Genomic DNA, 13760 nt, shown 5'->3' with positions numbered 1-13760 from the left:
AAGATGATTAAAATAATATGATGATTTTATTTCATTAGTCGTTCTTTTTTTTACAATTACAATTAAAAGTAAACTAAACTGTGTTACGATTTCCATGGAAATGGTTAATATGATATGATGATGATTTTATTTATTTAGTCGTTTTTTTTTTTCTTATTCTATTGGTTAGAGGCGTTAAAAACCTGTGCTGCGGAGCCGCATCGATGAACAGGAAGGGCACCGAATCAAGCCGTTGATGTTGCAAGCATTGCACGTTCTGAATCCACATTTCTCGACGTAGATCTTATGGCTTCCATCGCATTCTTCGCAAACAATGAATCCAATCCCTCCGCATACCTCGCAAAGCAACGAAACCGCTTCCGGAAGCCGTTCGATCAGTCTCTTCAACTCCCCGCTCTCATTCAGCAGCTTAATTTCCTCCACTCCGCCGATATATCGACCGCCGATGAAGACTCTAGGTAAACTGATATTCTTCCGTCCGATCGCGTCCTGCAACTCGTTGACCAATTTCGAGTCCATCGAGAGGTCGCGCTCGTCGATCGAGACGCGGAAGCCTCTGAGGATGGATCGGACGGTTCGGCAGTCCTCGAAGGTACGGCGGACGACGCGGAGAGAGGTGTGGTAAACGACGATTCGGTGCTCGGAGTCCGGAAGCTGTAGAAGACGGTGCGACCAGGAGCGGAGGACGGAGGTGTAGAGGCGGACGCGGTGGAAAATGGAAGGCTTCTTGGGAGTGTTGGGAGGAGAGTCGGTTCCGGAATCGGAATCTTCACGGCAGAGGTCTTGAACATCTTTGAAGGAGGAGCAGGAGAAGTGGCCAGAACGAGATTTCGCCAGAGGTTGGACTGTGGTCGGCGATCTCAGCCATTGAGACCACATGAGAGAGAAGTACAGAATAGCCCACATGAGAGAGAAATACAGAACGGACAGCACGTTTCTGAGGGGACAATGAGTTTGGGGAGAGAGTTTCAATATTTAAAGGAAATTTTTTCAAATTAGGAAAAAAGAAAAAACCCTAAATAAGCAATTTGGGAATTTTGACCTTTTATTTTATTTTATTTTAATTATGGCTTTTAGGTCGAAAATTTCACCTTGCTAAATAAATCCCAACCTTTAAAAAGTATTACTTCTAATAAATATATAAACCAAGTAATAAAAATTTAAAATATTTAAAAAAATACTTAATTTTCAATTTTTTATTTGCTAAATCCCACAAAGCATAATTCACAAATATAACTACTTTCTAAAAAATTACATTATAATTTTAAAAAATATATAAAAAAATATGAGTTACCATTTTAGTTATTAGGTAACAAAAATGGCAAAACTGATTTTATGGAGTGGAATTTAGTGAAAATTTTGGGGTAGATTTATGCTAAATTTCATATTGATTCGATTAATATTAAAATACGTATCAATTTGTACTTAATAAAATAAATAAAAATAAATAAAAGATCACCTCAATCTATAATTTTATAAATGAAGTAAAAATTATATTAAGAAAACAAATTATAAAACATACTTTTAATAATATGATGCATTTAAATGCGATCTAGTTTATATATATATATATATATTATAACTACTAAATTTGTAAAAATTGAAAGATTTATTTATGATTGTTTTAATTTTAATCGGATTGATGTTATATTTTTATAATAGGCAACTAAAACTTCATGCACGTGAATCAATATGATATTTATTTATAATTTAACATTTGGATAACGAATTAGTTGTTGGGTTCAAGTGATTACCAAAATTGCTTATATATAAGTATTAACGGTCTAGATAGAAAAATAAGAAAAATCATAGTGACATTTACAATATAAGAATATAGTTATTAATATATTGACATGAATGAGGTTAACGTTTGAACTTTCAAATCCAATATTGTCTTTACTATTCACGTATTTGTTGCTAGAAAAAAAATATAATAATAATACTTGCCATTCTAAACATAACATTACAAATATTATCAAGAGAAAAAAAAAATTCAATAATTTAACTACAAAAACTATAAAGGTTACAAAAAGTAGCATATACACGAATAGGTTATTACCATGATTATGGCCAATGAATATTGAATTACAACAATCAATATAATAATTACTAAAATGAAGAATTAAGACTGATTTTAATAATTTTCCTAAAATGTTAAATTCATATTTATTTTGAATTACAAAGTATAGATCAACTATTAAAAATTGTGCTCAATTGACAAGGTTTAAGACTCATTTCAGTAAGCATTTTTTATTTATTTAAAAAAAGCACTCATGAAAAAAAATAAAATAAATAAACTTCATGAATGTAAAAGTCAAATTTATGTTAAGAGGGATTGGGCAAAAGATAAATAGGGAGACAGAGAGAGGTGAACTGGGAGTAACGAATATTTCCCTTTTGCATAAGTAGGAACTAAATTGCAATAGGGACTTATCTGTTCAACAGATTTGAATTCTTAGGAATTAGTTTATAAGGAAAGTAATTAGAACTCGAAGAAATTAGCATTTAAAGTATGCATGCACATGCACCTCATAATATGTCGTCATTATCAAAAATAAAAAATAAAAGTGGAGAATAAAACGAGTTATCATTAGTTAGAAAGGTATCCCAACTAAAATTTCTTCAATCCTATTATCTTTTTTTATTCTTTCTTTTATCTTTCTTAAAAAAAATATATATGAAATTATATTAACGAGATGACATTTAACTTTTTGGTTGTCTTAACTAGATTAGCTATACTCCTGTAATATTTTCATATTTTCTTATTTTCTAAATGAGGAATCAAATATTTAATTTCTTATAACAATGTAAGTTTTAAATGCTAATCAGTGGTTCCCACTGTTTTTAGTTTTTAAATGTTGAATAAAACTTTCTGTATATGAATAGTTTATTGCTAATCAGTGGTTCCCACTGTTTTTAGTGTTTCAAATGTTGAATAAAACTTTCTGTATATGAAGAGTTTATATGAAATACAAAACAAATTAAATTAATTAACCGTTAATTAAAAATCTGAACTTTTAAAACTAAAAATCTAGAAAAACTAATCTGTTACCGATCAGGGTTGAGATGCATATAACTCTAAAAATACCACACCTTATAATCTAAGTAGAACGGAGTAATGTAAAATAGAATTAATGTGACATTAATCTAATCTATTGAGATGCATCCTAGATTTGGCAGTGAGAAAGAAATTAAAGCAATGGCAGTAGATTTCATTGCACTAGCTAGGAAAGGATAAATGGAAAACAAGATGTTATTCTAGTAAAAATTATATTGGCAGAACGTGTGTGTGATAGTGGTTCGAGTAAGTTTAAGATACTGACCTCAGTTGTGTCACATTTTTGTTCCTTTTGAGATGAAAATGTCTCCAAAAGGAACTTGTTGATTGACTTTTAAGTAATCACTTGAAGCTAGAACTGTATAAGAAAGGATAAAGTCATTTTAGATTAATTTCTTATTGTTATACCAGGTAAATAGTATTAAATTATCATTTTTTTTAAGTTCATGCTCTTAAAAAATTATTTTTTCTAATCATATATTGAACTTACAAAAACTGTTCAGAAATTTGTTAAAATTTGGCAACCATAGAGACATTTTAAGAGATTTAACGTAATTCGTGAGACCAAATTGATGATTTAACCCAACGAGAAAAAAGACTTGGGACCTTATACAAATAACAAGAGCAGCACAAAGCAAAATTGGAGGAATTTTGTGAATGAAAAGATACCGCAAGTCTGGTAGAAGAGCATAGCAGCTGCTTTGGGGTTCATTCCAGCGGCCAAGTTGTTTAAAGATTCTGCTGGCGGGGCTCCTGGCGTATTAAAATGTGCCTTCATTTGCCTTAGCATTCAAATGGGCAAGAAGGAAAGAAGGATTTTGTTATCATTTAGCAATCAATGATGAAACAACTAAAACACACGCTTCAGAGCAAAAAAAAAGAAAAAAATAAAAAGAGGATTTACATGCGAATGGAATTAGTTATCTTGTCAGCAGGAGGATTCTTGATGGCGGGCTGGGTAACTTGAGTTTGTGTCGGTGCAGTTTCTACCAATAAATCTGTGAAAGCAACTTATAAATTCTAGTGTAGATTTCAACTAGATAGAGAAATTAGCCCACGGTGATTGTGCAGGCTATAGATAGATTAGCGTTTTACTTACCTGGATCATTTTCAGACAACCTCGCTAACTTGAAGTTTGGATCAGAGTGATGCCATGGATTCTCCTCAGCTACAGGTTCGAGGCCTCCGCTACTTTGTCTTGATGAATAATAAGGCCTTTTCTTGTTGGATCTATTGATCGTTAATACGTCAGTCATAGTGTTATTGTCCTAAACACAAAATAAATTATTGTCTTGGGTTCAAAAGGGAATATCTGTAAGCATTTATACTACTAACCGTACAGAATTGGTCTCTGGATTATATACAAACACACCATGTTCAGATGCTGAGCTGGAAACTGACCTCACTCCAATTCCTATTTATTCAGATGGACAACAATTATTTGAACAAGTTATAGTCATCTCAGAGTCCTTACCATGGAGATGGAATGAAGTGTCAACTGTTTTAGCTTAGATGAGGAAAACGGACCGGAATTTCCAGGTGTAACCACTTGATTTCTTTCAGCCATCCCCATAACATTGTTCATGAAGTCCGGTCTGAGTTCTTCCAGAAGGATCTCGGCGTGAATATCATCGTTGACTGGTTTGGTCCTTAGCTTCTCTATGGAAGCTCCAAATGACTGAGAACCAACTCCACTGTATTGATTTTCATAAGCCTTCATAATTCGCATCAAGAATTTGTAAGAGAGAAGATTGTATTCGTCCAACACTTGAAATAAATCTGTTGAAGTTCGTTAACGGCTTACAAAATCCATGTGATCTGGAAAGTTTACTCTCTCTGGCAGTGAAGACAGTGATGGTTCAGGAGGTAAGGGTGCAGAGTTCCTCACTGCAGAAAATAAATGATCAAATTTCCTTTTCCCCAAATCTATACTTTTAATGGAAATGTCGAGTTACGGATAATATTAACCAGAAGGTGAGTCAGGGGGGTTTCGGATACTTTTCATCCATAACTCTAGCAGAGGAGCTGGATAATAGACTTCTCTACTTCCATCTGTGAATAAGCGACCACTTAACACCACAGGAGGAAGATCCATGAGAGTGGCTATCTTCATAGAGGACATTGCACCTGTCCGCTGTTACAAAGGAATATGAAGCTTTCTTAATTACTAACTTGTTTGTAGTTTTTGTTATTTTGTGGAGAATCAATCTTATCACAGACATCACTCTGTCGATCAAAATAAGTACCTAAGATATACCTTGTAATCAATATTCACGCGCACTTTTACTTGCGCGCAAAATTTTCTTGATAATAAATTATTAGTGTTCAGGAGTGTACTCATTATCTAAATCAAGTAACATAGAAAATTAGGTAAATTGAGAACTGCATGTTGGAGACTAAGAACCTTTCTCTTTTTTCCCCTTCTAGAGATTAGATCCGAAACATCTTTCAGCCAAGATTGGTATATGTGTCCAGGAATGATGGTTTTTTCATAGTCCATCAGAAAGGCTGCTGTTCTTTTTGTTTTCCTTTTTATTGCCACCTGCTCCACCTGGTGTTAAATGGATACACTTCATTGTCTAGTTAAGCCTGAATTGTGTAATTAATCTATTCTTTATTGATCATACTCGAAGAATACCTGTCTGAGCTCCTTGGATTCGTAGGCTTGCTGAATGACATCGCGTTCAAGATGTTGGTCCTGGACTTCAGCCTCAGGAGACCCTAGAGGTAAGAAAATGCATAAAAGCATGAAATTTCTTCTAAAGTTGACATTCAGAGATGAAAGTTATTTTGGAATGCAGTAGCAAGTTAAATCGAGTTGTGAGATGTTAGGAACAATGTTAGGAACAATGAGCCTCGTAGTGGTATGACATTATCCAATTGTACAAGTTCTCATGATTTTGCTTTTGGTTTCTCAAAAGACCTCAATATCAATGGACATAGTTTGAGACTCCAATAATCTTTCCTGAGACCTTCTTCTCTGGAGCCTTCAAACAGCTTTTTCTTAATCAAGAATTTGTACATTCTTTATTTGGCACATAGTTGCTTTGGGTACAATTTCAAGATTAATACATTCTTTATTTGGCACATAGTTGCTTTGGGTACAATTTCAAGATTAACTTTTATATTCGACACTTGAGGATCCTATTGATATAGATAAGTTAAGAGCATGACTTTGATATTCTTAAGGTTTTGTTTTTAATTTCCCAAAAAGGTCTCACACCACAAGAGATATCCTTTGGTAATCTTCCTCTCCCTTCTGAAAAAAAAATAAAAATCAATGGAGTAGTCTGTTTTAGCAAGAGGCTACTAAGCACCAAGTTTCCATCGACCAGTCTGATCTTCTCTTCATGGAAAAAAGAGAAGAGTGGAGGTTATTTATAATTTTCTTTCCCTCAAGCATGAGTTTGGAACAGCTTCTCATTTCTAGGATGTAGTGAAAAGAAAAAACAAGTAGATGAAGCGTTCACATGGTCATATTTATTTCACTCCTCCCAAACTCAATAAATACTTTTGAATGCACCAACTCAAAAATAGAGACCACTAAATGATGGGGACGAGAAGATTGAACTTAAAAACTGCATTTTCTTATAATTTATGAATTATGAATATGGTATTACATATATGATGCAGTTGATGACGTATTAAGTACCAAACCATGATAATGTATCTTACCTTCTTGATATTTGTCTTGAGGAGGGGAAGGTCCAAAAGTATCTGGAATTTTTGTTTGATCTACAGAAGCAAAATTCGACTGTGTATCCTCATCATCTTCAATATCAAATCTACAAATCCAGCACAAAAAATTGATGTTGTTGCTTCCTTTTTTACCATTTCAGCTCAGAGGGATTTCAAATAGCGATTTGAATTATCACTACGGTGCAAGTGAAGCATCACGATTTGGAAATAGCGTGTGTTTTCGAGCTCCAATAAACACAAAAACCTTGCCGGCTCAATTTTTTGAGAAAGAGAAGGTGGAAAAGAAATTGGATAGATAACGCAAAGTTCTGTCCATGCAAGTTAAGAATTCACCTTTCAAACCGATTGAATGTATTTGTATTTGATTGATACATATCAAAACGCTCGAGTAAGGTTATATTTTCAGCATCAGCTGAGCAAGAGAACAACCAAGATCATTAGTAGTTAGAACGCATCATGAATTAAATAGTTATGCTGAAATTAAGTGAGAGAGTTCAAGGGACAGATTAAGACTTTGATGGAAGTTATGTGACGCATCATCTTCCACTGTTTTCTCGTGGATATATGGTTCATCCACACTGTCAAGCCGCTGCAAACGTAGAAAGACCTACCAATCAATAATTGGTAATTGAAAAACAAAAAGTTAACCCCCAAAAGAAAAGCTACCAAACTTCCATAATTTGTTTCAAAGAACATAAAAATAGTATGATATTACCAAAATAAATCAGTTCCCTTCGAAACCCGTATCCAGTGTTCTATACGCGTCTATCTGATAGATCAATCTTCGATAACCTTTTGGGATTCAACTCTCCCAAGTCCATTTTTACCGTGCTAGGGAATGGCATGGAACGTATATCTAGATGGAACTACTGAATTTCTATAAACTGTTGAACCCAAGAAAAGGGCATTCTCTTCTACGGCTTACCATAGTAAAAAATGCGGTTTGTTGGAACTTCATTGGAGAGGTGTCGTAGGAGAAGTTAATGGACTGTGCCTCATGATCTCCCACGTCTTTCGGATCCTTTTTAGGCCGAGTAGCAGCCTCCTTCCTGAGTACATGTGGACATACATAAATCGTAACCATATAATTCAGAATCAATATCGCCTTCTTAACCGGCCATATATGTGGACATATGATAATATAATCAAACAAATCCAGAGCCAAATCACCATCTTAACTCACAAATCGTCTTACTTTTAACTGTGAACATATGAAAATCATCACCAAATAAATTCAGAGTCAAAATCACATTCTTAGCCTTCCCCAATCTCATCTTACATTTTGGGCAGTGAGTATGAAGCACATAATAAGAAAAATTACAAAAACGACTTGATTATTTTGGACTGTGGACGCACGAAAATCATAAACAGACAAATTCAGGGTCGAAATCATCTCCATAACCCGCCCCTACCTCATCATACTTTGGGACTATGGACACGTGAAAATCAAAACATTACAAATTCCGAGCCAAAATCACCATCTTATTCCGCACGGGATCCCTCTTATTTTGGACCCGGAAGTAACCCGGTCCATTATTCAAGTTATTAATATTCTCTAGTGCACACGCATTCTTTTTCGAAGTAAATGAATAATTAGATGATTATGCATTTCTATTTGGAGAAGGAGAGTAGTGACGTACTTGGCCACAGATTTTCCTTTGGGAATGACGGTGGCCTCTGGAGCTGCTTTCACCTTCCACGCTTCGTTTATCTCAACCTGAGAAAATCCATTTCGGAGAACGAAGCCAATCAACATATTCATTAAAATAAGAGAACGAAAACGCAAACGTCACTCTATTGATAGAACTCAGACTTGAGTAATTACCAGAAGCCGAGTTACATCCTCTGTGATTAAAAAAGAAAAAAAGTACGCAGTCCTTCAGAGATAGCATTTAAACCTAAAATCAATATATTCCTTCATAAAAAGTGATTATAAGATTACCGTAAAGAATTTTAACTTTTCGTTCATAGACAATGACAACACCGCCTGAGAAAAATGAAGCAGAGAGACACTACTCTGTTACTAAGATGAAAAACAGAGCGTTAAAATTCTGAAAAAATCGAAGATATTGAAAGACGATTACCCATGAGAATCCCTGAGAGTCTGAGAGCCATTGGAACCGAAGGATTCAAAATCTCCTCACTGCAAAATACCGCACAAAAATCAAACTAAACAAACACTAACAAATTGAAGAAACTTACCTCCATTTGTTTTTCCATTACCAAATTTTGATTATGTTCAGCTTATCGAGCTTTCTCCTATTGATCTTTGCGTGCATTGTTGCAGCCATCCTTAGTAAATTAGATACACAAAATGACAGAAACATCAAAATACACAAAATACAATTCATCTGATCATCAATTCAGGAAGCGGACTGTGAAAGCAGGATACATCAACAACATCCACATCTCCTCCAAAGTAACTTAAATAACAAGAAACAAAGAGCGAAATGGATAGTTTCACAAACAAACAGCCATTGATAAACTTATTCAGATTCATAAAGGCATTGAAAGTCGTTTTACCAAATTTGGCCGAGAGGAGCCTTGCGAGCCAGAAGCTGATGCGAGTAAAACATTGTCGATCAACTCCTCTTAGCTTCTGTTGGAACTCGAAACTCATCAACCAGAAGATCGGAGGAAGAAGAAGAAGAAGAAGCAATGTGTAGTTTCGTTAACTTCGGCCAATCACAAACTAAATGTGCCCGCCATTGCTACTAAGCTACATGCACGGACGACGCCAAGGGCGATAAACTTACCTGGAAGGCATGAGAATTTCCGTGCTACGGAAAATTAAAACCATGGTAGTTTGAAACGTTGGAAAACGAAGTTTACGTGAAACTATGGGTGAGATTACCACTACTAGATGCTTCCGTTGTTTTTTCTTAACCCGGAATTTATAATAATCGAACAATATATAAAATAGTTGCCCCAAAATTTTAACATTTAAGCTATATGATCCATTTCGAAAAGATCGATTTTAAACTATTTGTTGGCAACTTATAGCTATTATCTTTTATCTCTTTTGAAATTAGTTTAAAATCACCCAAATATAATTATCATTCTCCTAATATCTCATCGAAATAAAAAATTAAAAAAATCACTTCATTCCTTATACATATATATTAGAGACACGTATAAGTAAAAAGGTGAAAAATTACTAACTTACATAGTTCGAGGTTTAATGGAATAGTCATCTATTAAATATGTATAAAAAATTGACGATAAATTTGAATATATGAAAAATTATTGAATGAGATTAGACGTGGATTAAAAAATCTGCATATCTTATAATAATCATTTTAAGAAGACGTACGCCGTCTTCAAATATTTTTTCTCACTATAGAGAATTCAACTCGAACAACATAACCATTCAAATTTTTTTATTCATTTCGAGCGCAAAGAATCTCGAAAAAAATAGAGATACCTTTTTGAGTGATAGGTTCATCATTCCAACCAACGCCCCGCTACGTTGTTACATACTCCAACTCCAAGAGATGAACCTCAGATACAATTATATATCTCTCATGTTTGTTCTATGTATTTTCTTTTACAATTGAAAAGGAGTGAAGTATGTAAACAAAGACAAAACAAAACTATGCCAAAGAATTAAATTTATCAAACCAACTGTTTCTCACTTGGTATGAGGGGCTGTTGGCCGCCAAAATCCCTTCTTTCCAACAAGAAACTGATCTTGATAAACAGAAACGGACAAGTGAAGTGAATGAAAGATAGGACCAAGCTCCTTTATTACCTCCATGCTGTCCTGAATCAAAACATATCCGCCTGGCCTCAATATTCTATCCATCTCCACGACCATAGCTACCACGTCGCATCTACAAACATAATACAAGTCGTAGTAACTTAGAAACGCAGGATCATGTTCATCCTAACCAATTAGCTAGCTTTTGAATATAATGTCATTTAACATGATACTAAAGCAAGAAATTCTAAGTTATAACATCTACAAAGTCTCGTCTAGAAACATAATACAAGTCGATCATGTTCATCACCTATTAGCTTAAGCTTTTGAACATAAAAGCTACTAAGTTCTAAGTTCTACAAAGTCATTTCCTTCTCGTTTGATTCCCAATCCATAAAGGGGAGTATTAAGAACATATATATAACATAATCAAATATGCTATATAACATTTCCGTTTAAGCTTGCATTAGATGATGTCTTACCTTCTCTTAAGAGATGTGAAGAGAAAGCTGGAATGTAGCAGATCGTAGGTTCGAGGGTAGGTGTTGAAGGACTCGCACCAGTCGTGGTAGAGACCGATCAATCCTCGGTCAAAAACAATGGACAAAGTATCTGGTACGTCTATGGGGACAACATTCATTACCCAAAGTGGTAGATCAATCAATGCAGCTGCAAACCTGAAATGAGGCAGTTTGTTAAAAGTATGTAATCAAGCTGAAATGATGAGATTTGGACAGAGTTAAACAGCCTGATTGCTCCATCTTTTCTAATTGAACAGGGGTTCTTCCCACATTAGCATATCTTAAAAAAAAAGAAGCAAAATCAGGATCATACTGTAAAGAAGACTTGAAACAGCAAGTTAACCAAATTGCAGATCAAATAAAGGAACTCAATGCTTATATTCATTAGTTGTATATGTTTTACCCTCCATAGCCAGCATTCATATCCAGCACATTTCGGATGCTCGACCAGTTTAGGCCGATGTTATCTCGATAAACATCTGACACAACAGTAGACCAATGTTTGGTATCCTCCAAGAACTTCTCCTCAGAATTTGGTTCAACCGACAAGCTAGGAGGCCTGCTAGTTAGTCTCTCCGGCCATGGCGAAGGCCAATTATAATAGTTGCCTTTGCTATCAACTGGAAGCTGGGAAATACATTTAGTCAGGGGCACATACCTATCCCAACAAAAAAGAAGACACAAAATAAACACGAATACCACAAACTTGAGCATGAAGATATCTAGGAGGGTTAAGACATTTGTGAGAAGAATTTCCAAGAAATACCAAGAACTATTTCTCTTGTTCTTTTCATGGCATATAGGAGGGTCATTTTTGCTACGTTCTTCATAGCAAGATGTCAAGGTGGGCTTCTGATATATTACAAGGCCAACCCCAGATGAATCCATAGTCTTTTGCACTACCTTCCAGCACATTGACTTCGTTAGCAATACCATTTCTGTAAGTTATCAATTCAAACCATTTTAGAAATGTTGTCCACAAGTTACGTGAAACTAAAATATAAATATTGTAACAAAACACGAACCTTTCCAGACATTCTTGTCTCTTTCGTTGTCACGATAAACTGGTGTAGCAGACCATATGAAATATCCTCCAGGTCTGAGAATCCTGTTGAGCTCCAATAATGGTTTTCCACCTATTGCCATAAGAGGGTCAAGCTATCCACAAGAAACCAGTCGATTACGATTGACAAATAAAACTCTATTTATCAAATATTACCATCTGCATCCCAATGGACCCTGCAACGAGCACAATGTATCAAATCATACGCATTGTCAGGAAATGTTAGCCTCTGAGTTCCAATGACTGAGAGAGTTGCGGGAATTCCTCGTTCTAAAGCAAATTGTATCTGTGCTTCATGTTCATCCTTCGGGGCAAATGACATGGTAAGAACATTTTTCTGCAGTAAATACCCACCAAAGCTGGCAACACCACAACCAACATCTAGAATAACTCTGATGTTTTCCCCCCATTTGATATCCGGTAAAGCCTGTTCCAAATTCAAACGAGTGATATAAAATCAAACCGAGATTCATACAAAATTATACTGGCAGAGGAAGATGTACAAACTAGATAGATTATGGTACAAATGCATTTATAGAACTCAATGAAGAAATAAGGGGGGAAAAACACCTTCTGAATGAAGTAAATATAGTGATCAACTCCATCCTTGAACTGTGTACCACCTCCAGGAAAGTTAAGATACTCGTCCAACTTAACAACCCAATGTTGGTCTTTCTTGTATTGAACAAGCTTCGGATGAGGAACATTATCGTACCAAATCTACAACAATAGGATTTTCAATATAATAAATGATCATCACCATGTTTCAATAAGACGAACACAATACTCGCCAAGAAAATCCTAGTTCAGTCCACAAAGACAGGGATAAACGGTAAAGTAAAGCCCTGAAGGTAAATGAACAGAACAGAAACTCCCAATTTCAAAAGAAAATAGAAAGAAAAAATCAGAGAAAACAAACCAACAAAATCCTCTAAAAAAAACAAGATCATCAACAAACCTTGGCAAAGAATCAAGCTCACCATGTCCCTACTCTTGGGCCAGGGAACCGGGACCTTATAACCAATGGGAAGCGGAATCAAACAGCGCGGACTGGGACTAGGGCAATGGCGTTCACGGTGCTCCATGTGCCTCCTCGACTTCAAAGCCTTAATCGCCTTGAAGTTATCCAAGCAGGGAATGAAATCGAAGGCCACAGACCCACCACAGAGCTCCCAGCTGAAATTCGCCGCCGAAGAATTAGAAAAATCAAGATCGTGAGAAAGAACAGAATCTGCAGAAGATGGTTTCAAATCAAGCCGAGAAGAAGGCCGAAAAGAAGAAGAAGAAGAAGAAGAAGGAGAAGGAGAAGAAGAATAAGAAGAGGGTGTTCCAAAATGGGATCGAAGAGAGGAGTACTTTCGAACGAGAGGGTTGAGGGAAAGGGAATCGGTGAAGAAGAGAATCAGAAAGCAAATGAGGAGGAGTGAGAGAGTGAAGAGGAAAGGTGTTCTTCGTTCTTGGAAGAAGCTTTGGAGTGAAATCGCCATTGATGATCAATTGAGAGCGAGAGAAAGAGAATGAATTGGATCAGAGAGAGGGAAAAGTGCGATACAGAGAAGGACGCGGCAACTATTTAACGGATTCGAAATGTCGTTAAAAGTGGACAATGGGAAGGAGAAAACATACACTGCAATGCTCGTACCGATTTTGTCTGGAATCCTTTTTATCTGGACGAATTAAAACACACCACGTCAGCAATGATTGGTGTGGACCCCGTTC

General features: G+C 35.6%; 3 protein-coding genes across 5 annotated transcripts; all 3 read right to left on the bottom strand.

The window, feature by feature from the left end:
- Window positions 1-41: 41 nt before the first annotated feature.
- Window positions 42-934, bottom strand: LOC111484247 (uncharacterized protein At5g39865-like). Its single transcript, XM_023130773.1, has one exon. The coding sequence runs from the start codon at window positions 904-906 to the stop codon at window positions 175-177; it is 732 nt and encodes a 243-aa protein (XP_022986541.1). The 5' UTR covers window positions 907-934; the 3' UTR covers window positions 42-174.
- Window positions 935-3002: 2068 nt separating this feature from the next.
- On the bottom strand, window positions 3003-9422 carry LOC111483772 (sister chromatid cohesion 1 protein 1-like). 2 transcript variants are annotated; one of them, XM_023130080.1, is made up of 20 exons: window positions 9281-9422; window positions 8981-9049; window positions 8842-8900; window positions 8700-8744; window positions 8583-8602; window positions 8398-8474; window positions 7683-7806; window positions 7271-7346; window positions 7091-7169; window positions 6734-6843; window positions 5697-5779; window positions 5463-5609; window positions 5027-5192; window positions 4863-4945; window positions 4586-4772; window positions 4394-4472; window positions 4158-4288; window positions 3963-4056; window positions 3728-3840; window positions 3003-3416 (listed from the first exon to the last, which is right to left on the bottom strand). In XM_023130080.1, the coding sequence occupies exons 1-20, from the start codon at window positions 9331-9333 to the stop codon at window positions 3334-3336; spliced, it is 1878 nt and encodes a 625-aa protein (XP_022985848.1). In that variant the 5' UTR covers window positions 9334-9422; the 3' UTR covers window positions 3003-3333. The 2 variants fall into 2 exon arrangements, with proteins under 2 accessions (XP_022985848.1, XP_022985854.1); XM_023130086.1 differs by lacking the exons at window positions 8583-8602; window positions 9281-9422 and having other exon boundaries at window positions 8981-8991.
- A 745-nt stretch (window positions 9423-10167) lies between these two features.
- Window positions 10168-13602, bottom strand: LOC111487732 (probable methyltransferase PMT23). 2 transcript variants are annotated; one of them, XM_023135252.1, is made up of 8 exons: window positions 13022-13602; window positions 12612-12761; window positions 12198-12468; window positions 12004-12114; window positions 11745-11916; window positions 11382-11636; window positions 10940-11134; window positions 10168-10590 (listed from the first exon to the last, which is right to left on the bottom strand). In XM_023135252.1, exons 1-8 carry the CDS (start codon window positions 13526-13528, stop codon window positions 10389-10391), a joined length of 1863 nt encoding a protein of 620 aa, XP_022991020.1. In that variant the 5' UTR covers window positions 13529-13602; the 3' UTR covers window positions 10168-10388. The 2 variants fall into 2 exon arrangements, with proteins under 2 accessions (XP_022991020.1, XP_022991027.1); XM_023135259.1 differs by lacking the exon at window positions 10168-10590 and having other exon boundaries at window positions 10994-11258.
- Between the last annotated feature and the right edge of the window lie 158 nt (window positions 13603-13760).

The sequence above is a fragment of the Cucurbita maxima genome, unplaced genomic scaffold (assembly GCF_002738345.1).
Source record: "Cucurbita maxima cultivar Rimu unplaced genomic scaffold, Cmax_1.0 Cma_Scf00001, whole genome shotgun sequence".
NCBI classification, from domain to species: domain Eukaryota; kingdom Viridiplantae; phylum Streptophyta; class Magnoliopsida; order Cucurbitales; family Cucurbitaceae; genus Cucurbita; species Cucurbita maxima.
Note: the sequence above shows the minus strand (reverse complement) of the source record. Positions and strands in the feature narration are given on the sequence as shown.

Excerpts from the sequence above, each read along its gene's own strand:
- LOC111487732 (XM_023135252.1), bottom strand. The coding sequence starts at position 13,528 with ATGGCGATTTCACTCCAAAGCTTCTTCCAAGAACGAAGAACACCTTTC. Across the intron at positions 11,917-12,003 it reads AGACAAGAATGTCTGGAAAG|AAATGGTATTGCTAACGAAG; the intron begins GTTCGTGTTTTG and ends GATAACTTACAG. Across the intron at positions 11,637-11,744 it reads AACAAGAGAAATAGTTCTTG|GTATGTGCCCCTGACTAAAT; the intron begins GTATTTCTTGGA and ends TTGTTGGGATAG.
- LOC111484247 (XM_023130773.1), bottom strand. The coding sequence starts at position 906 with ATGTGGGCTATTCTGTACTTCTCTCTCATGTGGTCTCAATGGCTGAGA.
- LOC111483772 (XM_023130080.1), bottom strand. The coding sequence starts at position 9,333 with ATGTTTTACTCGCATCAGCTTCTGGCTCGCAAGGCTCCTCTCGGCCAA. Across the intron at positions 4,946-5,026 it reads CCCCCCTGACTCACCTTCTG|TGAGGAACTCTGCACCCTTA; the intron begins GTTAATATTATC and ends TATTTTCTGCAG. Across the intron at positions 3,417-3,727 it reads GCTCTTCTACCAGACTTGCG|TTCTAGCTTCAAGTGATTAC; the intron begins GTATCTTTTCAT and ends TTTCTTATACAG.